At 54.7% G+C, this 26,461-nt stretch overlaps 4 protein-coding genes across 4 annotated transcripts; 3 read left to right on the top strand and 1 right to left on the bottom strand.

Moving 5' to 3' along the window:
• Window positions 1–564: 564 nt before the first annotated feature.
• Window positions 565–10,761, bottom strand: TTLL9 (tubulin tyrosine ligase like 9; the record flags this gene model as incomplete). The annotated part of the gene is made up of 13 exons (XM_079543248.1): window positions 565–635; window positions 1,204–1,325; window positions 1,812–1,925; window positions 3,506–3,702; window positions 4,541–4,599; window positions 5,447–5,534; window positions 5,613–5,653; window positions 6,088–6,178; window positions 6,755–6,823; window positions 8,720–8,905; window positions 10,035–10,146; window positions 10,486–10,664; window positions 10,747–10,761. 13 exons carry the CDS (start codon window positions 10,759–10,761, stop codon window positions 565–567), a joined length of 1,344 nt encoding a protein of 447 aa, XP_079399374.1.
• Window positions 10,762–11,834: 1,073 nt separating this feature from the next.
• Window positions 11,835–17,563, top strand: DUSP15 (dual specificity phosphatase 15; the record flags this gene model as incomplete). The annotated part of the gene is made up of 7 exons (XM_079543576.1): window positions 11,835–11,855; window positions 13,589–13,622; window positions 15,626–15,708; window positions 16,104–16,153; window positions 16,495–16,569; window positions 17,062–17,233; window positions 17,351–17,563. The coding sequence occupies 7 exons, from the start codon at window positions 11,835–11,837 to the stop codon at window positions 17,561–17,563; spliced, it is 648 nt and encodes a 215-aa protein (XP_079399702.1).
• Window positions 17,564–20,664: 3,101 nt separating this feature from the next.
• LOC306952672 (interferon regulatory factor 4-like) lies at window positions 20,665–23,237 on the top strand (the record flags this gene model as incomplete). Its single annotated transcript, XM_079543407.1, has 8 exons — window positions 20,665–20,901; window positions 21,367–21,556; window positions 21,760–21,812; window positions 21,988–22,078; window positions 22,199–22,300; window positions 22,372–22,752; window positions 22,873–22,991; window positions 23,097–23,237. The coding sequence occupies exons 1-8, from the start codon at window positions 20,728–20,730 to the stop codon at window positions 23,235–23,237; spliced, it is 1,251 nt and encodes a 416-aa protein (XP_079399533.1). The 5' UTR covers window positions 20,665–20,727.
• A 1,078-nt stretch (window positions 23,238–24,315) lies between these two features.
• Window positions 24,316–25,554, top strand: FOXS1 (forkhead box S1; the record flags this gene model as incomplete). The annotated part of the gene is made up of 1 exon (XM_079543247.1): window positions 24,316–25,554. The coding sequence occupies one exon, from the start codon at window positions 24,316–24,318 to the stop codon at window positions 25,552–25,554; it is 1,239 nt and encodes a 412-aa protein (XP_079399373.1).
• Between the last annotated feature and the right edge of the window lie 907 nt (window positions 25,555–26,461).

Genomic DNA, 26,461 nt, shown 5'->3' with positions numbered 1-26,461 from the left:
TCTCCAGGAGTAAGTTAGAGATGCAAAGACTGAAAGTAATGTTAACTTAGTCTCTGAGGCACCTTACAGCTGCTCTGGAAGTGAGTGGCAGTACATTGCCAAACGCCTGTGTTCTAACTGCACTCTTACATAACCTGCATGGTACAGCCAGGAAATGTGTCTAACATGTGATGGCAAGATTATTTTTACAGTATCATGGCAACAGGTTTTATGATCTGACATGTTTCCATAGTAGTAGCAGCAGAAGGATTAGGTGTCTGCCTTCCCCAAAAGCTTTGTTTTGCTGGGCAGAACGCGTTCAGCTGCTTTATTTTCTCATGCTCTATGCAGAATGCAGGTGGTCAGCTGAGAAGCCAGCATCACCTGCGAGTGCCTTGTCAGACACTGCAAAATACTTCATTCAAGCCTGTCACAGCTTCCCAGCTGGGGAAGCCTTCAGGAACAAGGAGGCCAACTATCTTGGGCTGAGGCAGAGAGAAATGTGAACCGCTGCTACACAATAGGAGGAAGAGAGACCATGAACTTTATCCACAGCGATCTCCCAACCCGAGCTTGAGATCAGCCTCACACTGTCTGCTGCGCAGGAAGATTCCCAAAAAGCTCTTCCAGTTGTTTCTTCCTGTCATTGAAGCAGCCTGCAATGAAAACAGTAAGAGGGGAGGTGCCCAGGCCCTTACCTTCCACCTTTCGTGAGCACAAAGGGCAACTGCCCACTTTCAGCTGAAGCTGTATTCACCTTTTATTTATGAACTACACTCAGTGGTGACTGTAGGCATACAAATAACCTCCAGACACGTGTTGGCCTCTCAGAAGTATGACTTCAGAATCCAAGCACTACTTCATGGTATTAAGAGGAAAAAAAAAGCACAACCAGCTGTAGGGGAGTGCTCAGTAAACATCTACTGCAATGGCTGTAGATGAGATTTTCTGCCACGCTGACATATAAAGAACTGCAACAATTTAAAAGCTTGGAAAGCAGGGCTATAAACAATATTGTTCCCTCCACGTTTGTCTGCTGGATTTCAATAGTGCTGCTGTAATTCTAATTGCTCACATCCATGTTTGGAAAGCGTGGGTTCCTTTTGGACTCCTGTAAGAGTCAATGTTCCCTGTTCTCTTGTTCCTGAGTGACAGAGGTGTGCTCTCCTGTGCTGAGGGAGGGATGTAAGCAGGGCACCATGCCTGCACTGGGTGAGTACATACCTAAGTGTGTGTTTGCCATGAAGTTCCCATCCACCAAAGCACCCAGGTTTCCTCCTCTGCTGACAGGCCCATCGTTCCATATCAGGTCAAAGCCACCAACACGTTTCTCCTTCCCAGTCAGCCTACAACATCAGATACAGGTATTGAAGTACAGAGTGCTGATGATCATCTTACCTGCGCACAGGAATAAACTTCCTGGTCAGAGATAAAGCTGAACAGCTGGAAGCAGTGGGCATCTTTCTGCTATAAATATCCAAAGCTGGCACGGTTGTAAAGTCAACCACAAAATGATGCAAGACTGGCTTCTTGGAACAGATCACTCCAGAAGCAATGAGTGTGGGAGGCACAATGCAGAAGGAGCTCTGAAGCAGTTGTTGTGCAAGTCCCAGCTCTAACACTGACTCCATTTCCTTCACAGCACTGCGTTGCTTTGTTTTCTCCACTCTGAAGCAGAGATATGCCTGCTTGCTTTGCCCAGTCTCTGGAAATTCATTATTTAACAGCTATAAAGCTCAGCACCTCCCTATCAGTTGCCAAGACAAGAGTGTGTGTGAACACCTTCACACAGAAATAAAAACCTTTAGGGGGTAAAAAGCATCTTTGCCCACCTGCCCTCCATGTCCACAACATGAAGTGTGTCTTCAAGCAGGTGACACTTGAGCTCATAGTCCTCCTGGCTGCTGGCAGCAAGGGAAGGCGATGCATTTACCTCCAGAAGCCAGCTGAGGAGGCAGAGCACGAAGTTAGGGAGAAATAGGCGCTTTTACCCATGGCTCATCTACCAGAAATGCCTGTCCACAAAAACACCACACTGCCAGCAGGCTGGAGTAAGTGTGAAGCAATAGGAAATCCAACCCCAAATCTCTTTCCCGCACGCTGAGCCAAAGAACATTCTGAGCTTATTGCAAAGTTTCTATTCCTGTTCTCGATGGTAATAAAGAAAAAATCCCTCCAGCATCTACAAAGACATGCAAGTTAAAACCAAACTCTAGAGAAAGCAGTAAACATTGAGGGCAAATCACAGAAAAAGCACTAACCCATTTTCGGTGCAGGAATGCAGAAGTGTCCTGGGAACAGTTTGACAGCACAACAGTGTTCAAACAGCCCTCCTAGAGAGCCACAGAAATGAGGCAAGCAGCAGGAGTGGCATCCAAGCACTGCAATATCAATGACTTTCAGTCCAATCCACCACACAGTGATGGAAACACAGATTTGTTTCCTAACCAGTTGAAGTCACTCCAGCTCCTTCTGTGCAGGCAACCTCCACAATACTTTGGTCTCAGGCTCCGCACTGAGTGGATGGCACAAATTAGAGCTATCCAGGACCAGAGCTGAGCTGTAATTCTTTGCTCATTCCAAGTAAAGCTGTCCCCAGTGGCACCACATGAGATGCTAACAGGACACGTGGCTGTCACAGGTAAAGCAGCTACAAAGAGCATAAATCTCAGGGATATGTCCTTACCTATGGTGCTACTTGCATTTCATGTAACTGAGGCTGCAAGAAGAATCCAGCTCATCATTTCTGAAGCACTACTTGCTGTTGCTATTTCTCTCAACTCATGTAATGACAAGTTAGTTGCACTTTCGGGTTCCTGCTGTTGCAATACTTGGGTTGCACATTGTAGCAGATAAAAACTGGAGAATTTCAGCTGAACTGTGAGTCATATTTTTCACTTCAACTGTGAGAAGAGCTATACTTCAAACATTTAAGTACAGCCAGATTACGTTTTAAAGTCCAGGGGGTTTTGTTGTTTTTGTTTCTTTTAAACATCCTCAATGCCTACACAGCCTCTTTCTCCACAATTAACAGGAGGTGCCTCTTTCCATTGGGGTCTCCCATCGTAACACACACACAGGGGATGTGTTTTAGTGCTAGCAGCCTCATGGTGGTGGCTGGACATCCATCACCACTGATGGGACGCTGCTGCGATACACACAGCGGGAGAAGAGATGCTAGCAATCCTCCTGTCTCATAATTGCTGTGACACATCGATGTTTGAGGGAACTCATCACAGAAATAACCAAAACAGCAGGTTTTCACAACACAGTGCAGGAGATTTAACAACATTACATGCTGCTGCACCCCGTGTTCTGAACAAGAACAGCTGCATTCCTCACAGATTCCAGCCTCCTAGGTGCAAAACCTCCCTGTTTCACATGCAGTTCCTGGACTGGTTCACTCGCAGCCAGCCTGTAGGCAACTACCTTCAGCATGCAGAAGTGTCCCCAGACATCCCCACCATCCCAGGGCAAGCAGCTGGCCTGGCACTAGAATCCCTTCCACGTTCATTAACCCCCTTACGGTTTCAGGTGCTGATCAATCAGGATGTCGTAGCCATAGAGCTCGAAGCAGCGCCTGTCACTGATGATCACTTTCTGAACGCTCTGGAGGCTCTTGATGAAAATGTTGTCCATATCCGCAAAGAGAACTTCCACCAATCCTGCTCCATGTTTGGCAGTCAGGTACTGCCTGAGCTGCTGAATCATCCACTTGCAGCCCTGAGACATCCAAACACGATTACATACAAGCTGCTCCCAACAGATGAGCACACATTTAACCTGTGTGATTTTTTTTTTCCAGTCACTCTACAGCCAAGCAAGAATTCTTAGTAAAAACCCAGAGACCAGAAGGCAAGGGCTGCCAATTCCACAATGCAATTAAGCAATTCATGTTTGATTATTTTTGTCTACAAAGAAGAGGAGGAATTTTAAAAAAGCCTCCAGGTCTGCATCAGAAACTCTCAAAGAGCAAATCATCATCTTCTGTCAGGATACTGCACAGAGCCTCCTTTCCATACTGAATTTATAAGAGGGAACAGTCTACAGAGTGGGAAGTTCAACTACTCCCAAACGTTGACTCTGATCTCACATCTGCCATGAACCTGACATCTCATTTAAGATCTTCTCCCTCTTTCAGCTGCCACCTCTTCCAACAGGATGGTGACAGTTGTGTGTAGCGATCATAGCCTCGTTGTAACACTAGGGCCTTAAAGTGAAGGACTAAGCTACAGATAAATGCTTAAGCAGAATAATATGCTTATTATTATATATCAGATAACCTCTAAGAGCTTTCTGCCTAAGTGTTTAAGTCACAAACATCAGCCTTACAGATGAGCAGACAGCTGCAACGCAGCAGTTACAGAACACTCACCCAAGCTCTCTCCTATCAACGAAGTCACATTTATGGGTGTCTGGAGACAGCAGCACAGCTCAGTGGCTGCAGCACGTGTGCACAGCATGGCAGCTGGCACAGGGAGGTCAGCTTGCTCCTGTCTGCCAGACCAGCCCCCCTGGCAGGCGCTGGGGCAGCGCTGTGCAGGCAGTGCTGCTCACTCACCTTCTCAGGATCATAATCAGGCGCAGTCTTTTGCACTGCCACGTTGGTGAGATGAACATCTGGCACGAAATAGAGATAAGGATCAAAGCCAAACAGACACTGAGCAAGTAAATACTGAATTCTTACTCTAAACCAACCAACTTTGACTCAGTCCCAATTAATTACTTCCTCTGTAATCAGAGGCTTCAGTCACCTGAGCTTATATGTAACACTGCATGATGCTATCAGTGAAAATGTAAGGGAGACAAAAAAGAACAAGAGAGGTGTTTGGAAAATGAAGCAGTGACTGCCCTGAACTAGCAGCATGGCCCACAGCTGGCATGAACCTCTCCACATAAGTGTGCCTCCAGAACCAGTGCACCCCCACCCCAGAACAGCTGCTGCACCTCCCCTCTGGGATGGCTTTTGATCATTCAGAGCAAGCATGAACTCTGCTGAACTTTCACTGAGAGAAGTGATGGATTTTCCTGTCTCTCAAGCCATCAAATTAAGGCAGGATACCTTTTGGGAAGATGTGTTAATCAAATAAAAGCTATCAAACTCAATACAGCAAGCAGCTTGACACACAGGAAATCAAATAGTTCTGTCCCACGAATCACTCTGTCCCTACATTCGCTGAAGCTAAGGAAGAAGAAAGGCTGCCAGAATTCAACCACAACAATAAAACTAGGACTGACATTTCAGCACGGGCCCCAGCTGATTTGTCAAACTGACATCTGCAGTGATCTGGTGACACCAGTCTGCCAAAAAAGACAAGAGAGAGAATGACAGTGGCAGCAACAGGACAGGACAATCCTGTAGGTGTTTGCTGGAGTCACAAGTAACAAGATTCATCTCATACTAAGCAGCAAACCATACATTCCTACTCTTACCCCTCCTTCCAGCTCACACAGACAAGTAGGATACAGTGATCATCTATGCTGCTCAGGGTAAACCGCATACTAGAAAAGCGAGCAAATCCATCTCTGTACAACCAGGCCTTCAGAGGGCTGTACTGGGAGAAAAGGAAAAGAGCAACTGAGAACTGAGATGAAAAAACCCAGTTCTGATATAAACAGCAGTTTGCACTTACAGATGTCACTAGAATATAAACTCTTAGGTCAAACTTTCGACCTACAAAGAACAGAAAGATATCATATAATCCACCTGCTGATACAGCTGCCCAGTCTTAGATGCACTTATCATCAGTTTCTATCTAAACATACACACAAAAGGACTGAAATCCACATTTCTGGTGACTTTATCGTGGGCTTCTTGAACATTTAAGATTAAAAACACCAGTGGGACCACTGCTCCAAGTCAGTGGCAGCTTACAAGCTCTGGAAAAACAATGCAAGGTGCCAGCATTGAAGGATGCATCCCTTTGAGTTAGCTTGACAAATGTTTGGCCCCACAACCTAACGAAAGTCTTAGTTTCAGAAAGGGAGCCACGTGAGGTTCAGCACACAGAACTACACATGGAGTCCTGTCTACCCAGCGAGAACACCATGGGTGAGGACAGCTTTTTCCCTACAACAGAAAAGCAGTGGCATAAGTGGGCCTCTCACCTCCAATTAAGTATGGATTTTCAATGTACTGCTGCACTACGTAAGGCTCTATCTGCGTTTCGTCCTTCTGCTCGTTCGTGCGGCCACCATCCTGGGGGAAAACAAGCAGGCAGATCCCCATTTCAAGTTTGTATATGGAGAAGATGGTGAAAAAACACTCAGTTTTTTCTGGAAGCCCTACCTCCATTTCAGAAGCCCAGATAAAGTGTAACAGCAAAGAGACCAGTGCAATGAAAAGATGCTGCAAAAGGAGAAGCGCTCACCTGCCTCTGAAGGCTCACAACAGGAGCTCCACAAAGAAGGGATCTCCAACCAGAGATCCTTCCCCAGGGGCAGTCAGCCCTTAAGTGAGGTCCAAGAGGTGCAGCCAGCTCCACCCCTTCCTGTCTCACAGCTGAATTGCCTTCACCTGTGCTCCCAGGGCTGACCAGGTCCTTTCCCCAGGTGCTCCATCAGTGGTTCAGGCCAGGACTCAACAGTTACCACACATACAGCATCCAACTACAGGGGGGGAGATGTGCAGGAAGGGACTTACGGTGAACAGGGCAATAGTGAAGGAATATCACACAAGATCAGCACAGCCAAGCAGAACTCCTTGATGGAAAGAGAGGAATGAAAGAACAGAAAAAGAACCTGTTCCCCCAACAGGACGCACAGCCATGCTCACCATCTTCCAGTCGAAGATATCCTTTAGTTTTCGGAACAGGAAAATTCCTTTCCCTTGTGATCTGCCAACCTACAGCACGGAGAAGCTGAGTTACTTAGCATCAGGATTTCCTGCTGTTCCCCACAGTTTCAGCACAGAAGCCCCGCACAACCTGAGTCATCATCTGTTTGTATGCAAGCACGTTTGTGTAATGTTATGGAGACAGGCAGAAAACGAAGGCATCTGACAAGAGCTCAATGCTGAACACTCGGGTTTACAAGTGTTAGGAGAATTCCTGGTGGAAAGGGCAGAGCAGGCAGGCAGCCTGCAGGAAAGTCCCACAGAGATGAATAAACAAACTCTGTCACGTGCTTGCAGCAATATATCTAACACAACATATGTTGCTGGGAATCTTTTTTTAAGTCACACTTAGATTTGTGTGTGCTACAGAAGAACTTGACTGAATGGGGAAGTCATGAGCAATGTCAAAGAACGATGGCAAACAAGAGCAGAACAAACCTGAAGACAGCCTAATTCACACTGTATGAAGTAGCCTGGATAAAGCACCTGAGAAGGAAGGCTCCCACCTGGCCTTCCAAGGGAAGCCCAGACTTCTGCAGCCTCAGGATCTTCCATTCTGCATGTCCAGAGCTACAGTGCCCAAATGTGGGAGTAGGCAGCCTGAGACAGCACAACACAGGGCTGCTCAAGAGCACAGACCAACAGAGTGTGTAACAGAGTTTATTTTTACTTGTTTGTTTTGAAGTCAGCCCCCAAACAATTTCATTTAAGGTGTTGGTAAAATCCCAGTCATTACTATATTTACATATATCTTTGTTTAGTGTATCTTGGTTTTTTACCATCTTAATTGAGGTTGTGGGCATAAAAATCAGCTTAATATAAGGTTTTCTGTTGCCAATTAACATGTTCCCATGTGTAGAGTTGGATAATCACTAGCTGATATCCTCCTGGCTGTAATTCACATGTTAGTTTGCATAATTACCTCCCATTTACTTCTCAGAAGTGCCCTTACTGATAGGCCTGACTCACAGTGTAAGGCAAGTTGTTCTGCCCCAGATCTCCTGCACAAGGCAAAGCAGCTGTCCTCTCACAAGTGAGCACATTTTCAGTTACGTACCCTGGCCTAATACTCATGATGTTAAATGGCTTGAGTCACCTTGCAGAAGCAAAGGACTTGTCAGATTTATGTTGTATTGCTGTATTTCCTTTAGAAATTCTTTCTTGGTTCCTAGGACACTGGTCGAATGGGAATTTGCTCCATTCACCATTATTCCATGTAGATACAGGTTTTGTGGGACGAACGTGATGCAGAGCACAAGGCTGCACTTCATGGTAGAGCATGGAAAAGCTAACATTAACAAAATCCACCCCAGCTTGCACTCCAGGCTGCTCATGGAATCTTCTGCAATCTCTCCATATTCTCAGGATGAAAGTCCACTCAGTAAATTGGCTCGATTTACAATGGCTGACATTTAACGTAGTGGGATTTCCTTGAAACCAAACAGATGTTTTCATAGCTGCATCTTTGGGGGCTGCCCTAGAACACTGCCTAACAACAAGCCCAATTAGCCAGCTGCCCTGCACACACACACACGCTCTTGTACACCTGCAGCTGAACTGAAAGATTTAAGAGCGTGAACTTGGCCACAACCACACAGTGAGAATCCCTAGGAGCACAATCTGTTCCTCCACAGAAGAATCCGGTCCTCCACGCCATCAGCACCGAATTAACTTCAGCTCTACAAATAAACTGAGCTGATTTTCAGTTACCGAAATGAACTGTAACACAAGAAGGAACGTCTGGGTAGTACATGTTGGCCAGGAAGCCAGCCAGCATTGTTGCTCCTAGCTACCCTGCTACATGCACTTCTTCCTGTGGGTTTCCTGCGTGTTTTCCTGTCCTTCCACAGGATGAAGGCATCCATTCATCTTTGTCTCACTTGAGGAAAGTGATCGTGCACTTACCGGTTTCATGATCCAAGTGGTGCCAGGCTTCTTGCGAAATTCTTCCACAAACAAATGGTACTCTGAAGGCAATTCAAAGGTCTTTGGAAAAAAATCACATCTTGCTGCCTCAAGCTTCCCTGCTTCTCTTTCTAACTGCTTCCGAAACCTTTTCAGGTTCTTTACTAAGTAGTTCTTCCGACTCAGCTGGGTAGAAAGAGAAAGATAAGGTTAGGCTCAACAGATGCTCATGCAGACCGGCTTGCTTTCATTGCACTTGAGATACCTCTGGTGATGTCTGGGGACTACCTGTACTACATCTTCTGCAAGGGAAAAAGTAAATAAACATACACACTATTGAGAACTGTGTTTGCTCTGCGCAAATAAGGCTTGATTTCAGTTTTCTGTTTAATCCTTGCATGAACACAGGGAAGCCAGAACAGAGCAGGTCATACGACCCATGCGTTACCCTTTCTAACGTACCTTTCCATGCAGGCAGCATACTTATTTCCAGCACAGCTCCAGTCAGAACTGCCCACAGCAAAAGCTGTAATCATGTTCACAGGCAGGCTTAACTCATCCCGCTCCTGAGATTGCTGCCCGTGGCACAACCAGCAGCTCTGGAAGCGCATTGGCTCTTGAACCACTGCAGGTTGCAGGTGAGTGTTATAAACCACTGCCAGTCTCCATTTGCACTAACACTGGTGAGCAAGAAGGCTTGGAGAAGGCACACATGCTTCTTGGCAGCCCTCACAGGACTGGAAGTGACATGCAGGAGAGGACGGTAGCAGACCTCATAGACGTAAGATTTTTAGGTGTTGCAACTTAATCTGCTCATAAATACAGAAGAGGCTCCCCAAAATACTGCCATTTTGGAGGACCTCTTGCAATACACCATCCTCAGATGTACTTTTGCCAGGCTAAGGGTATACATGTGCATCTGATCCTAATGAACTGGATCTGTAGGAGTTCTCACTTTCCTATGTCAGGAAATACACCTTTACCTACCAAGAGGAAGGTCTGGTCTTTAACCAGACCCCCTAACATGCTACCGTTGGTTTTGTTATTTTCAAGAGTCACAGACTTGTTGGTGTTTACCAGACTGAGAACGCAGCAAAGCAAAGTGTCAGGTTCCCAAGTAAAGCCCTTCCCAAGACAGGGGATGTTGACACATACTAATGGTTTATCAGAGCTGTAAGAAAGAGGCCAGTTTCTCGCAGTGGAAAACATTACCAGGTATTTCCACTCATAACTGCTTCTCATGGAAACTTACTGCCGGCTTAAAAATACCTCCCCATACCCTCCTAGTTTCACTCCACCTTCGAGGGCTCCTTACCTCATAGTGATTGCGAAAGTGGCAGATACGAACGTGCTCCTCCAAGTACACGTGGTCAAAATTCTCCCGAAGCCAACTGACATCGCACCAGAGGAAATCCCACTCCTCCTCACTGGGGAGAAAGGGCCCATGCAGAGAGCACAGCACGTGTTCACACCACCACCTCCACCACCTGCAGTGCTGTGCAGCCTCTGCTCCCCTCCACCGCTCTCCATCCCCAAGCAGGGCTGTGGGATGCACTCCCCATTTTAAATGTGAGGTTGCAGCACTTCCCACCTCCACACCCGGCACGGCCTACAGGCTCTGCGGGCACAGTGGAGTGGCACAGCTCTGGGACAGGCACCCAGACCAGGGGCTCAGCGTCCCCCAGGGACTCCCGGGGACCCGTGCCGCCCCCCCCGGGTATGGATGCCAGCAGCGGCCCCGCGGCCCAGCAATAAGCCGTGCTTACTTCCTCGCCTGTTGCCAGCCGGGCCGGCAGCGTAGCACATCCAGTACGGGCCCGGAGAGGCCGCACTTGAAGCGGACACGGCCGAGTGGAAGCGGGGCGGCAGCACCACGGATAGAACCGGCAACGCGGCCTAGCCCGACCAGGTGCTGCTTTGTCCTCTGCGGGATGCGGGGAACGGCCTACGGGGAGAGAAGAGAGGAAAAGCGGTGAGGAGAGCCGGGCCGGACCGGCATAGCGGCAGGGAAGCCGGGCAGCGCTCACCGCCAGCTCCGCCATACTGCGGGCCTACCAGGCCGCGCCGTCTCCATGGCAACGGCGGCGCAGCGCCCCGGGCCCGCTTCCTCTCGGGCCTAAGGAGCACCTGTAGGCCTCGCCCCACCCTGCAGGCCCCACCACCTCCGTAGGCCTCACCCCCCTGCAGGCCTCGCCCCCTACTGTAGGCCTCGGCCCCACCCTGCAGGCTTCGCCCCCCTCCCCCCCCCGTAGGCCTCAACCCTTCCCGTAGGCCCCGCCCCGGCCGCAGGGTGTTGGGGTTGTGCTGGAGCTGTGGCTGGAATGCTGTGAGCTCGTCCCCTGCCCCTGTGACACCCAGCTGGCTGTGGGGTGGGTGCAGGCTGGGGCTGTGGGTGGACTGGGTGTCCTGAATAGGAGGCTAAGCCAGGCCCAGAGCCAGCACTGGGCTTTCTGCAGCCACGTCAGCAGCACTCAGGGACAGGTCATGGCACTTCCCTGTGCCATCAGTGCAGTGACAGCTACTCCATGTCCACCCCGGGGGAAACTTTCCCCCCGGGTGGACGTGGAGTAGCTGTCACTGCCAGCCTGCTGGTCTACAGGGGTCTCATCCCCCCACCACTGTCACAGCGAGGGCTGGGCATGCTGCTGTGCCGAACAGACCGCCCTTGATCAAACAGGACAAAGGTTTTGTTCTTCTCTTCACACTGCAGCCTTGTCCGTCTGCGCGCTGGCAGCAGCGGCTGTCAGCAGACAGCGCAGCGCTCCCACACCACCGCTCAGAGGTGGAGTTTCTCCTCCTTTGTCTCCTCCCGGTAAGAAGGAGCAGTCGGTGCGAGGGAGGCGGGTGCTGGGGAAGGGCTTTAGCAGAAGACGCAGGGGAAGCGGACGGGGTCTCTTCTGTCTCTTCTTCTTCTCATTGGGGGATTGGGCTCTGTGCTGCAATCGAGCCCCTTGTCACAAGCAGCTGTCCCACAGGAGCGAGCTCTTCATGACAGAAACCTTCCCAGGCAGCATCCGGAGCGTGGACAGCAGCTTCACCTGGGGACAGAGAGGACAGTAGCATCGGGGACAAGGACACCTGCTCCCCGCCTATCCCAGGGCACGTGCTGCAGACCATGGGAAATGGCATGAGCAAGGTAAAGGGAGCGCTGGGGTGCAGGTCTGCAGAGCTGGGTGCTGCAGGACAGGCTTGCAGCGCTGGAAGTGGGAGATGCTGGTCGGGCTCTGTCTGTGATGCTGAGCAGTGTTAGGTGTGCCAGGGAGCCACCCGCTGGTGCTGAAACTGGCACAAGGCACAGCTGGTGGAAAAGCTTGTTTACCTGCAGGCTAAACAAAATCAGAAGCTGGCAGGGATGCTGTGTGAGGCTGCAGCAAGGGCTCGTCCTGACAGCCACCTCCAGCCACTTCAGTTGGGGCGTGCATTCTTTGAACAGGACTGGTGGGCACTCTCCAAAGTGTAGAGGACAGGAGGTCACAGCAAACCCTTCTGAGGGAGGCAGGAAACTTTTCCAACACCTTTAAAAGAAAGGTACAAGCTTCCAATCACTTGCCAAGGAGTTCTGTTAGACCCAGAGGCTGATGGTGCCACCCTGTGCTTGCTGGCTCAGGGTTCTGCACAGTGCTCAGAACATCGCTCGATGGAGGGGACAGGCTCTATTTTTTGGTTGTTTGAGCTTTTCCTGGGTCACAGGTGAGCAGAGACATCTTCTTTCTGCTTTAATAATCCCCTTCAATCTATAGCCACTCGTTATCTGGGAAATTTTTCAGTGTTTTAGGTGGAGCTGCAGTGCCCCATTTTATTCAGCGAGGAGCATATCAGAAAGTTACTGGGGACAGGAATGTGCCATTATTCATGGCTCATTGTCCTGCCCTTGGGAGCTGGCCTTGCTAAATGGCTCTTTTACCATCTCATTTTCAGTGCACTTGCTGAAAGTTACAGGCACCCTGTCAATATAAAATTGATCTAATTTGTTAGGAATTGTAAAAAAAAAACAAAAACCAACAACAAAAAAACCAAAAAACTCCTACAGCTATTAGAGCAATAAAAATGTTTCCAAGCATGGGCAGTGAAGTAAGTGCAAGCATTACCAAACATGCAGCAGAGAGAAGCTGGAAGTGAACCAAGCCACACACAAGTGTGTACAGGCTGTTAATCCTAATTTTCTGTGATGGGAAAGAGGGAAAACATAAAATAACTGAAGGTAGGAATGGATGCATGGTATCTCACTTCTGTAATCTGGAGTACTGTTAATAGAGGCATTGTCAAGTAATTGCCTTTTCATCAAAAGAAATGGAATTTCTCAAGGCAAATAATTAAGATACAGTGTCGAGAGCAATCTGTCCCAGGCCTGTTGGAAATGGACTCCTTGTAGAGCAGAGCAGAGCTGGGGCTGTGGGAGATCATGTCTGATCGCTCCCTGCTCTGCCAGCACTGATCAGGGCTATCCTAGATCTTGTCCTTCCCCGGGTACTGCTGCTGCTCCAGGCCTTGAGGCAGTGAGGTGACAGCAGTGAGGTGATTTAGGCACTCATTTTAATGGCAGGACTTTTGCCTTTTTGACTGAGGCCAGGCTCACCCTGGCTCAAGTCCCTCTGCAGGCTCTGCTTCTGAATCACAGACATCACTGAGCAGCTGTGCTCATCCCACACCCATGTGCAGCCCCATGTGCAGGAGCCTGTGTCTGTGCAGCTCTGTCAGGGCAGGATTAGGGGCATTGGCCACAGCCCAGCCAGCAGCATGGGGTGGGAAGGAGTCCAGGGAGGGAAAGCATGTGGTGAACACTGCTAAGGCAGATGGGAACCCCAGGCACCGGGCACCATGGCGTGTGTTCAATGCTTACAGACTGAAATCTTTCTCTGTGTCCTGCAGATCCTCCCTGGCCTTTACTTGGGAAACTTCATTGGTAAGCAGAGCCCCACAGTGCTGAGAAGCCCCCGCAGAGTTTCCCTGACCTCACAGTCTGCTGCAAGGAAGCTCCCCACCTGCATGCCTTTGGTGCCTCTGCCTGTGCTGCTCTGGGTGGGCTCTGCTTGGCTTCCCAGGGCTTGTCCCAACTGCTTTGGGAAGGCTCAAAGGCTTCTTCTTCCTGCTGATGGATAAAAGCTGCTTTTCATCCCGTTCTATTGTAGCTTCCCTGAGATCTCAGGATCCCAGGGGCTGAGCAGGGCCACGACCTTGCTAGGGAAAGCCCCAGCAGATGCACCTCTGCTGTGACACGAAGCAGAGCAGGGACATCACTGCTTGAGCCCTCCCAAAAGCTTCAGCTCCCCCACATTCTAGCAGCCAGGCAGAATGGGGCTGTACACACTTGGGTGTTGCTCCCACAGGCCAAGTCACGTTCTGACAGCAATTCACTGTTATAATGGATTATCACTGTCAGTCACTCATGACTAAGGACTGGCATCTGCCATGAAAAAACAGCATTTATCAGAGCTCCTGCCTTCCCAACAGCTCTTTCGATGGCTTTATCCCGGCTGGAAGTGCTGAGAGCATTTAAAAACACTGGCATGAATTGCCAAGGAAATGTCTTGGAAGTGGCGGGGCAGCCTGGCTGGCAGCAGCCTGCCACAAGAACACTCCTCACTCCTCAGCACCCAAAGGGAGCATGTCTAGGCTGAGGGCTGGAGGAGCTGCTTCTGGCAGGTGCTGTTTGGGAGCCTTGCAGGGAGCACATGGGGAGGACCCAGCTCCAGGCCCATCGCAGAGGTTACTGCAAGCAACCCCCAGTGTCTCGGCCTGGCCAGATGCCACCAAAGCATTTCTCCACCAAGAAATTCAGGGTGATGACAGAGATGTAGGGCCTGCTAAATTAAGCTCTGACAGCTCATAGAGGCATTTTCCCCGACTGAAAGCATTTTCCAGCCATAATAAGCCTTTATGGACGTGTCACTAATTGCTGTCATGCTGACTGCTGGACTTGGGTGGGGAGGTGACAGCTGATGTATGCGTCCATGGACAGAGGGTCCCCACCTCTTCCTCCTGCATGCACAGCATGGACTCTCAACATGAAGCAAGTCTCTTGAGGCTCACCACTATTAAATATTCACGTTATGCCATCAGCACATCGTATTTCAGATTCTTGGGCCAAGGTTTTACACCACTCTGAAGTTCAGAAACCCAAAAATCACAAGTGTAGGAAATATTAGTACCCATCTCCAGCAGCCTGTGCAGTATCAGCGGGTCATGTTATGAAAGGAAAACAGCTACAAAGCTGCTTAGCCAGCAAGATGAGCAGGTCTGCTCCCAGCAGAACTTTTGTGCTAGACCAGTGACCAGAATCACAACCAGAGGATGCTGTAAAAAGTAGGTCGTTTCCCCAGAAAGCTGAGGATACCTGATCTCTGTGCATGCAATTGCAGTAGGATGCGTGCAAAACGTTCCAAATCACAGTTCTGCAGATCCCTCTGGCCATGCCAAACAGCACTGATGTGAAGGGCTGCAGCCCTACTCCTGCAGCCTGTAAGATAAAGCAGATCAGCCAGGCTGCAGCAGGTCCCCTTACTACATGTGCATGCGTGGAAGCAGTGTCACCATAGGGCATGTTCTTTCCTCCCTAAGCTAGTGAACAAGTAGAGGCAAGCGCAAAGCTGCCTGCTTGCATAAGAGTGTTTTCCCATGCAGAAGTGAATTTTCACCCAAGCAGCAAGGTCAAGTGCCTTTGGAGGGAGTAGGTCTCTGTTTTGGTATCCCTGGGTTTGCATTCCCAGGTTTCCAAGAAGTGTTTGCGTAGCTGCCTGTGTCTGCTGTGCTACCAAGTGCGTAGATGCACGCAGGGGGGTGTAGTGCAGCTGTTCCTCCAGAGCACAGCTCTGCATGCTGGTTTGTCTGCAGGAGCGCAGCGGACGTGCTTGTGGGAAGAGGAGGGTGAGAAATAAACATGTGCTAAGATCAAGTTTTATCCTTTAGATGCCAAAGACCTGGAGCAGCTAAGCCGGAACAAGATCACCCACATCGTGTCAATCCACGAATCTCCCCAGCCTCTGTTGCAGGTAGGATCCTCTGCCCGATGCCAGCATGCAGATTTCTGCAGCTCTCTCCATGTTGCAGCATCTCCCCCTTCCAACTCTGAGCATCCCATGGCACATCCCTCTCCCCAGCAGCAGTCTCAGAGGAATGAGGCAGCCCCTCTGCTCTCTGGGAAGCTTGTTGGTTCATGAATATAACCTGGCCTTGAATGTTGATGAGATTTCCAGCTCTCCAACCTTATCTCATTTTCCACCTTCTCCCTCAAGCTCTCAACCCCCATTGCTCTCCCTGCTGCATTGCTGAGGGGGAGCGTGGCCCTGTCCCAGAGCAAAGCTGTGCTGTGGGAACAAGGCCCAAGAGGAGCTCAGGGGCAAGGCACCGGTGGCTGAGCTTCTTGTGTTCCTTTTATGTCTTGCAGGACATCACCTACCTCCGTATTCCCCTGCCAGACACACCTGAGGCCAGCATGTGAGTTCTCAGTCAGGCCAGCACAATGGGATGCAGAGAAGGAATAAGCATCCCACCTGAGAACCCAGGCAGAGCTGCCTGGAGAGCAGGGGAAGGCACAGAGCTGGCCAAGAGCAGTGGCATGTTCTGAGTTCGAGCAGCCAAAGAGGGCTGTGGACCTTTCCTTGCGAAATGAACACTGAGCTGCCTGGGTCTCAGCAGCTAGTGATGGTGCCTGTAAAGTAACAGGCGTTTTATTTTAATGCTTTGTCCTCAAACTCTCACGGTTGCACCACCTGCAGCCTAAAAATCTGGTTCCACACCTGTAGTCCTTATTCTGCTTGTTCTCTTTTTCCTGCTAGCAAGAAGCATTTCAAGGAATGCATCAGTTTTATCCACCAGTGTCGCCTGCAAGGAGGAAACTGCCTCGTCCACTGGTAAAGCTTCTTTATCCACATGTAACACCATGTTCTCCCAGCACAGCACAGCCAAGCCCACAGAAGGGGTCCTGCTGGCAGAACCCCTGCTGTAGCTGCGCATATCTGCCAGGGTCCCAATGTCCATGAACCCACTCAGGATCCTCTCTCAGGCTCAGCTGCAGCCCCCAGCTGAGCAGGATTTGGGGAGCCCTTTGGGGGATGGAGAACCACTAGAGAGGGGCAGATTTTTGCTGCAGTTGAGCAAGTGGGAAGGGAGCAGTTTGGGGCAGGCTTCCAGGCAGCGGCTGCTGCTTTCACTTCCCCTGGGGAGCAGGTCGTATTTATAGACACTGCTCAAGAGGACCTTGGAAGGGCTTTGGCTTCCCAGAGAGCAAGTTTGCTGAGAAGAGGAACCAAAATAGCTGAAAGCACAGGGGCAGGCATGGGGTCAGGGCAGCAGCCAGGAGTGCACACTGCAGATGGTGGCCCACATGCTCTTTCCTTTGCCAGCCTGGCTGGGATCTCCCGCAGCACCACCATCGTCGTCGCCTACGTCATGGCTGTCACAGAGATGAGCTCTCAGGAGGTGCTGGAGGCCATCAGAAGCGTGCGACCCGTTGCCAACCCCAACCCTGGCTTCAAGCAGCAGCTGGAGGAGTTCAGCGGCAGTGCAGCCCGCAAGGTGGGATGCGGGACAGCGCAGGGACAGTGCATCAGATCCCTTCCCTGTGCCCCTTGCGTGCAAGCTTGGATTCACACTGACACAGGCATGCTACTCTGCTTCTCCCTCTTTCCCCAGATGCGCAGGCACCTGAAGCAGAGGTATGGGACGTCCCCTTTCAATGACGAGGAAGAAATCAAGGCCCTGCTACCAGCAGGGAGAGGAAGAGCATCCCAAGCAGAGGGAGCTCGGCAAGGACTGGTCCCAAGAGCCAGGGACATCAAGAGCACTGCTCCCTTCCTGCTGCGGGTGAAGAGGACGTTCTCCTGCATCCCAGCTTGTCTGAAGTGATCCCAGCCCGGATCACCTCATGGCCTGGTAAAGACTAAGGAGCTGCAGCAGCAGAGAAGTGCCGCATCGCAGAGCCACAACGAGCCCAGCTCCTTCTCCTCTCTGGGTTCAAGCGTGCCATCTTCTGTCCTGGCTTTCAGCTATTGGGGGAGGGATTCATTCACACTGCTGAGCTCTGCAGGGTCAGTCCATTGGTGCCTGGTGTGGGGGACGTCTGGCAGAAACACAGATCGCGGTTCCCAGTTCACCGTGGCAATGACAGACGGGGCTTCCCAGCACCCAGGTGATGCTGACAGCAGCTTTAGCACTTCAACACCAGCTGCATGGGCCTCAGGGGCACACAAGGTGCAGGAGATCTCGCTGACTCCTCGGAGCAGTTTTCCCACCAGCAGCAGCAAGCTTCCAGAACCAAGGTGGCTGCAGTGCAGGGGCACACAGGAGAAGCTAATCATGCTGTACTGGTGCTCCAGGCCAGCCAAGCACAAGCCTCAAGCAAACACTGCAGCTTTCAGTGTTCATTGCACCGCATTCCCACCGATCCCAGGGCACAATCTTGAAATGGTGGGAAATAAATGTTTAACCTCGCCAGACCTCACTAAAGCAGAGCCTTAAGCCATTTTGCTTAAATACTTTCTATGTCCTTGTAGTATTAAACTTCTGTTTAATGCAGATTGACCTGCCTGGGACACAGAGGGGGAGCTGGGGCAGAAGGTCCCTGGCGTAGGGCGATTCTCTTCTCCCAGCCAGGAGATGAGAAGCCTGTGTTGCTGTTGGGGGGCTGAGGGCAACTGCAACCCTACAAATGCAGCTTGGAGTTATGTGAGCAGCACCCAGCCACATCCTGGCAGCATCACCCATAGAAGACACCCGTGTCTCCAGTTTGCAGAGCAGAGGTTGCTCACAAGAGCCCTGCTCAGGATGGGCCAGGAGCCCTGCTGCTGCTGCAGGGAACAGAGCTGTGTGGCTGGGCAGGAGCAAACAAGCACTCACATGGATATTGTTCTGCTGCACCTTCTTTGCACCACAGAGGTGAAGCCTGCTGGGAGCTGCAAGAAGGCTGACTCACACCAGGAGCTGCAAACCTTGCTCTTCCCTAGCCCTGTGCTGTTAGCACCTCACACCGTGGCAGCTACAGGTGGGGATGATGCTGGGCTGCCAGGTGGGCCATCAGCATCACCTCTGCTGGGTGTCTCCAGGGTCCCTTTAAGCTTGCAGGTGCTGCATGGGGTTCCTGGAGCCACATGGGATGCCTGGCACTGGGGCTTTGCCACACTTTCAGGCACCTCAATGTCCCATTCACTTTCATTACAGTAACTTAGCACCACCCCACACTGCTTCTGCAGATCCCCACCCTACTGCTTCCCCACTCCCTCACCCCACAGTGAGGAGATGGGGGGGGCTCCAGCCCAGCGCAGCCTGGCAACCCCACACCCAGACATTCTGCATTAACAGTCAGGATTTCCTGGTCCGTGCCATAAACCCACACCGAGGCCGCGTGCACAGCAGCAGCACCTCCAGGTCCAGGTTTGCAGCACTGCAAAACATTTATTTTGGCAGATCCGGTTTGCACAACTGGAAAAATACAGGCAAGGGCAGCATTAGATGTGAGTTAATGTTTGACTGCCTTTTGAAAGGCATTTCAGCATTGAAAGTGGAAGGGTTAAGCGGCTTCACCTTCCCTGTGCAGGGAGCAGCTCAGTAGGGGAACAGACTGCTGAGCATCTTCCCTGCTGGCACGCTAATTGCATCCCTGGGTCCTGCATGTCACCATCTCTGTGAGGAGTGGAGAATTCCCCAGCTGATAAGGGCTGTTATGGCCATGCTGGGTCTGCCTGATGAGCTTAGATTAGATTGAGGACTTGGAACCAATTTGTGCAAGCCACCAAGACGGCAGCAGCCCCTTGGAACCATCTCAGCGCACAGAGGAGTAATGTGAATCCTCCTTTGCACAACCCCTGCCCACTTTTCATGGAATAAAGCACCTGGCTCACACCAATAAGGGGTGAGGAGGGGCTGCCTCTGCCCAAGTACTTTGCAGGGGCTGGAATAGGGCTGGTGCTCAGCCCACATCTGAGCCGCTGATGGAAATCCCGTGTTTGCAGTGGGGAGGCCACAGCAGCTTCCTGTGCTCTGCATCCCCTCCCAGTGTCCCTGTAACACCTGGACCTGGCCCAAGCAGGATGGCTGTACACTGCCAGGGCCAGCAGGCTCCTGCCCCCTGCCCCCAAACTGCCCTGTGCAGCACTGGCACCTGGCTGTGCCCTGTGCCACGTGGCTGTGCCCCATCCCCACACCCTGTGGGAAACCCCAGGGAGGGGAAGGCCAGAGCCTGGCACTGTGTCACCGCTTACTCATTTTGAGGATTTCCAGCTCAGAACAGCCCTGATGCTGGAAGCATCGTCCCTGGCCCGGAGGTAACTTTCTCTTACTCAGAACTGGAAATGAAACCCAACAGGGCGGTGATGGAGCTGCAGTGTCAGCCCCCCAGGCACAGTGCACAGTGCAATGGAGGAAAGAATTGGTAGAGCCATCATCACTGCTGGCAGCAACTCACCCCAGCCTGGCTCCGTGGTATTGTGTAGCTTGGAAAAGACCTCCGTGATCCATCCCCAAGTCTATCCCCAGCCCACCCCACCATGGCTACTGCCCACGTCCCTCAGTGCCACATCTGAGGACACCTTCAGGGACGGTGACCCCACCACTCCCTGGGCAGCTGTGCCACTGCATTATCACTATTTCTGGGAATAAATGTTTCCTAATATCCAACCTGACCCTGGTGCAGTGTGAGGCCATCACCTCTCATCCTATCGCTGGACAAGAGACCGAGTCCATTCTTGGGCAGTGTGGGAGCCTGCAGGGGAAAAAGGGACGTGCCCAGCTCCCAGAACCGGGAGAAAAGGGGAAAATATCTCCCTAAGGTCAGCAAAGCGTCACGAGCCCAAGCACAGACTCAGGGCACTGCAGGAAGCGAGGTGTGCCGACGCGTCCCGGTGCACCGGGTGCGCTGCGCCCTCCCCCCGGGCCGGGATCCCGGGGCGGCAGCGAACCGAAAGCGGCGTCAGGAAAGGGAAAGTGAAAGGCCGGGTCCCGCCATGCTTTCGCTTTCAGGGTCGCCGCACGTTCCCGAGGGCGGCGGGACCGGGCCGGGCCGGGCCGGAGCCGGGATGGCGGAACCGGGGTCTCCTATGCGGCTGAAGGAGTGGCTGATCGCGCAGATCGACAGCGGCCGCTACCCGGGGCTGCGCTGGGAGAACCGCGAGCGGACGCTCTTCCGCATCCCCTGGAAGCACGCGGCCAAGCAGGACTACCGGCAGCAGCAGGACGCCGCTCTCTTCAGGGTACGGCCTCTCCCAGAGCCCCCCCGGAGCCCCTCCACCGGCCTCGTGCTCTCACTCCCCCCTACATCCCGCTGCACCGCCCCGTGCTTCCCTCGGATCCCCGCCTCGCCGCTATCTTGCACCCCCCTAATCCCCCGCAGCACCGTCCCTGTGCCCACCCGGTCCCAGCTGCTCAATCCCGGTGCCCCCATCCCCGCAGCACCGACTCCGTGCGCCTCCGCTCCGCGCTGCGCTCACCCCGTGCGCCCCCCGACACCGTGCGCAACCCCGGACCCCGCTGCTCAGCCCCCGTTTCACCCCCCGAGACCCCCGATGCCCAGCCCCCTAGCCTCCCCCCATCCTCTCCGCACCGGCTCCGTGCCCCCTCGAACCCCCATCCCCTCCAGCCCCCAGCTCCGGGCTCCCACCCACCCCCCCGGACTCCTCCCATCCCCGTGCCCAGCGCAGCCCCTGCTCTTCCCGCAGGCTTGGGCCGTCTACAAGGGCAAATACCACGAGGGCACGGACAAGGCGGACCCATCCACCTGGAAGACGCGGCTGCGCTGCGCTCTCAACAAAAGCACCGACTTCCAGGAGGTGCCCGAGCGGAGCCAGCTGGACATTTCCGAGCCTTACAAGGTGTACCAGATCGTGTGCGACGGCACCCGGGATGCAGGTACCCCCTGCCGGGCTGCTGTGCCATTCCCCTGTGTCCCACATCCTATGGGCATCACCGCTCCGTCCCCTTCCTCCCCCAGTCCTCGTCCTCTGCAGAGCTCAAGGCTGTGCTCAGGCAAAGTGCTGTGCTGGGGTCAGGACTGGGCTGGCTTTCCTCATGCTGTTTTTGGGGCTCAGTGTTTTGTTCCCTGTTCCCTGCAGAGAAGGATGAGAAGGATGGCAGAATGCAGCCCACAACCAGCAAGGACCCACAGGTGAGTCATCCCCCACCGGGGGGCTCGTGGGGAGGTGGGACCCCAAATCCCTTCTTCCTATGTCTACTCCCCCTGCCCGCATCCAGCATCCATCCTGGTTTCCCATACCTGGGATCCAGGGGTAGCAGAAGCTGGTTCAGGATCATTCATTGCCCTCACACACTCTTGTCCCCAGGGCCACGTGGCCGAGGAGAGCCACCGAGGCACAGCAGGAACGTGCCACATGCCCACATTACCCCTGCTAACTGCCCATCCGGCAGAGCGAGGTGAGAGAAGGGCCCTTGTGATGTGAGGGGCACAGGGTGGGACTGAGTACGGGTACAATCACTGCTCTGCAGGAGCCACTCTGCCCTCCTGGTGCCCACACCACCTCCACCCCAACCCAGGGTACCACGTGCGGGGAATCTTCTACGGCTGGAGCCCGATCCGCAGCCACCTGCTTCCCAGGGCCCCATCCTTCCTCCCTGCCGAGGATGTCAACCACTCAGGTAGGAGCTGTGCCAGCCAGGCTGCAGCCCCCCAGGGCCCCCAGCCCCACACTGACCCCCGCTTCCTGCAGACTGCTGGCTGCACATCCGCCTGTACTACTGCGACGTGTTGGTGAAGGAGCTCACCACCCGCACGGCCGAGGGCTGCCGCATCGCCTCGCGAGCCGAGGGTCCCTACGGCCCCTCCTGCATGGAGCAGATCGAGTTCCCCCCACCACGTGCACTGGGAGGTGGCGGGTGGACAGTCGCTGTGACTGAGGTTCTGGAGAGGCTGCTGCCCCACCTGGAGCGCGGGGTGCTGCTGTGGGTGGCCCCCGAGGGGGTCTTCATGAAGCGGCAGTGCCAGGGCAGGGTGTACTGGAATGGGCCGCTGGCCCCACACCGGGACTGGCCCAACAAGCTGGAGAGGGAGAAGACCTACAAGCTGCTGGACACACAGCAGTTCCTGGAGGGTAAGTGCCTGCCTTGCCACGCAGCCCTGGGGGCCGTTGGCCCCATCCCCATCATGGGTCCCATCTTTGGGGGATCGCTGTGGGGCTACGGGGACAGTCCCATCCCCTGCGGTGTTGCAGAGCTACGCAGGTACCTGAGCCACGGGCAGCCAGCCCCGCAGTACCAAATCCACCTGTGCTTTGGTGAGGAGTACCCCACCAGCACCGGCCGCCACCTCCAGAAGCTCATCATGGCCCACGTGAGTACACACAGGGCTGCTGACGGCTGTGCCCATCAGTGGGGCGATGGGGATCCGCGGTGCCAAGTATGGACCCCATCCTCCCGGCAGCTCCGTGTCCCGTAGGTGGAGCCGGTGTTTGCACGAGAGCTCTTCCACCACGCCCAGCGCCTGGGTCCTGCACTGATGCGGGGCTGCCCCCAGCCCTGCACGCCCGCAGCCCCCGGCCGCATCGCCCACGTCCTGCAGCAGCTCTGCCAGCCCTGAGCCGGGCAGTTGAGGGGACACGAAGCCTGGGGACGCGCGGCCGCCCAGCGGCGAATCCGTAAAGCCACAGGGCGTTTAGCAGGGACGGCTGCACATGGATGCTGGCTGGAGCGGGGCACTGCACGGAGCGCTGTATTTATTCCCCAAGAGCCCAGCGAAGGCTGCTGCGTGCAGTTGTGCCCAGCAGGGGATAGCCAGCTCTGTCCTGGTGCCTCGCACTGTGGGGACTTGCTGTTTGTGAGCTGTAGAAATAAAGGTTGTGTTTCGGTACCGCTGACTGCAGCTCTGGGGCTGGGGCTGTGCTGCGGTGCAGGCTGCGGGGGAGCTGAGTGAAGCAGAGCCAAGCACTGCAGGGACATCAGGAGCTGAGCACTCTGTTTAGAGCCATGCAGCTCCCGCTGCACCGAGCCCCATCCTTGCCTCTGCTTCCCAGCCCCTTGGCAGGGCTGTGGGTAGCAGCGAGGTGCCCAGGAGCCACCCTCACCACCGGGCACCACGCCCCAAAAGCACTTGCTGCCCATGCCTCAGTTTCCCCCAGCGGTGGGTGGGGGGACTCACTGCAAGTGTGGGGTTGTGCTGCACCCCAGCGCTGATGTGCCCAGGCAGCTGGGCTCGGTGTGTGCACCCAGCACGGCACGGGGACCTGGCTTAGAGTGGGGACGTGGCACAGAGCAGGGACACGGCACGGTGCGGGGATCCACACCACCCCAAGGACGGGGTTGCCAGGAAAGCCCCATCCCCACCCTGCAGCCTCCCAGCCCACAGCACTGCCCCACTCCGCACCACATCACCACCACCCGGGGCTTGGTGCTGCGAGCGGGCGGGACGAGCCCTGTGTCCCGGCAACCTCCCGTACCCATTAAAGCCCACAGCAGTGCCAACCCGAGCCCGCTGGCTCCCAGCCCCGGGGCCGGCCCCGGCTGCGCGTCCGGCCGCAGGGACCAGCGCTGGACGATGGGGCCCCGCTCCGCCCTGGGCGGCCCCACGGCACCGTAGAGGAGGGGCCCGCCGCCCCCACACCGTTGGGGCGTTTTAACGGGCTCGGCCGGAGCCGGGCAAGCAGAGTGAGGACGGCAGGATGCAGCCGGAGCTCCCAGTCGGCTCCGCAGCTCTGCGCGGCCGCACGGCCCCGGACAGCCCCTATCCCGGCCCCTCGCCGCCTGCAGAGGCCACCAAGCCGCCCTACAGCTACATCGCCCTCATCACCATGGCCATCCAGAGCACTCCTGAGAAACGCATCACTCTGAGCGGCATCTACCGCTACATCATGGGCCGCTTCACCTTCTATCGCGACAACAAGCAGGGCTGGCAGAACTCCATCCGTCACAACCTGTCGCTCAATGAGTGCTTCGTCAAAGTGCCTCGCGACGACAAGAAGCCGGGCAAGGGCAACTACTGGACTCTGGATCCCGACTGCTACAACATGTTTGAGAATGGCAGCTTCCTCCGGCGCCGCCGCCGCTTCACCAGGAAAAGGGCCCTGCGGGACGGTGAGGGGGATGAGGGACGCAGGAAGACCCCCAAAACCCGCTCACGGGCACCGCTGCCGGACGAGGGGAAAGCGGAGAGCGGCTTTGCGTCGCCGACAGCAGAGCAGAGAGCAGAAGGCGTCGGGGTGCCGGGCTGCGCCGTGCAGATCTGTGCTCACCCGCAGCCCAAAGCGCCATTCTTCACCAAGGAGCCGCTCGGGGTCCCCCAGGAGAGCCGCCTGCCCGCCCCCCCCCAGCCCAAGCAGACTGCCTTCGGGGGACCCCCGGCCGCGCTGCCGCTGCCCCGGCCAGGTCAGTACCCGCTGCCTGTAGAGCCCGGCCACCCCGCACAGCGCTCCCCGCACCACACTGCGTCCCCCCCGGGTGATCTGGAGGGCAAAGAGCCGGCGGCCCCTGCCGTGGGGCTGGGCCAACCCTTCGGGCAGGTGTCTCCCGTCTTCCCCAGCACCCTGCTGGGCACGGGCAAACCCCCCCCATCTTGCTTCCTCGACGGCGATGGCTACAAACAGCCCCCCCTGCCCGTGTTCGGCTCCTTTGGCCGCGCGGGCCCCGAGGCGCTGGGGGGCAGCTACCAGTGCCGGGTGCAGGCGCTGAGCTTCTGTGTGAACGAGCGGCCGTGCGGTGCGACGCTGGAGCATCTCCTGGCTGCGACCCCCACTGCTGCCACCGCCGCCCCCCCGGCCCCCCGCCAGCCGCCCTTTGGGGTGGGCGAGCAGAAGGAGACGTGGGGCACGGGGGGGACGATCCCGCTGCAGGGGGGCGGTGGTTACCCCTTGGGGTTGCCCCACTGCCTCTACCGGACGCCCGGAATGTTCTTCTTTGAGTGATGGACTGACACCTCCCTCCCCACCCCCCCGGCACCATGCGGGGCTCCGGCTATGGAATAAAGCACATTCGCCCACGCTGCCTCTGTGTCTCTGCGACCCGCTTGGGGTGGGGAGCAGGCAGGGTGCATCGGGGCCACTCCATTCCCAGTCGGTTTGCTGCTGGGACACGTGTCTCTGTGGCCACCCACTGCGGCTCTCCTCCATGAGGACACCCCGTCTGGTGTCCATGGAGCTGGATGGTTCTGGCATCCCCAGAGATGATGGGGATGGAGCCCCTTCGTGATGCAGCTTTGTCCTGGAGTGACAGAAGGGAACCCTCTCTATAAGGGGCTGGGGACCATGCTGCACCACCGTGGAGCAAACTCTGCGCTCGCTGCCCACAGCCTGCACTGCTCACACATGGTTTGCCCCATGCGCTGTGCACGGTATGAGTGGTGCTGGCCTCAGTACCCATGGAGAGAGCCACTGGGGGTGAGCTCCGTGGGGTGGGGTGCAGGGGGCAATGGGGCTCTCCCTGCATGGGGCTGTCTCCCTGCCTGGTCCTCACAGCACTCCACAGAGCTGGGCTGTGCCAGGGCTGCCTGCAGGCATGGCTACAGATGGGAATGGCAAGATTCCTCTGACCTGAATCATTCCGGGCGGCTGCTGGTAAGGAGCATCGCCTGAGTCACCACTGCTGGGCTCGGCATGGGCTGGGCTGTGCTGGGACAGGGTGGGATGGTGTCCCAGGTCAGGACGTGGCTGCCAGCCCCTTTCCACCCACTGGGGCAGCATCTCCACAGGGCCCACTTTGTAGCCTAGAGCAGGGGCTGGCGAAGTGGGGACCTGTACCTGTGCCTCCATCCTGTGTCCCTGGGAAGGGGCCCCCAAAGAGGCAGTGCCCCAAGGCTGTGGGATGCAGGTGCAC

The sequence above is a fragment of the Tetrao urogallus genome, assembly GCF_951394365.1.
Source record: "Tetrao urogallus genome assembly, chromosome: 16".
NCBI lineage: Eukaryota > Metazoa > Chordata > Aves > Galliformes > Phasianidae > Tetrao > Tetrao urogallus.
The sequence above is the reverse complement of the archived record's forward strand: the minus strand, read 5'-3'. Positions and strand labels throughout refer to the sequence as shown.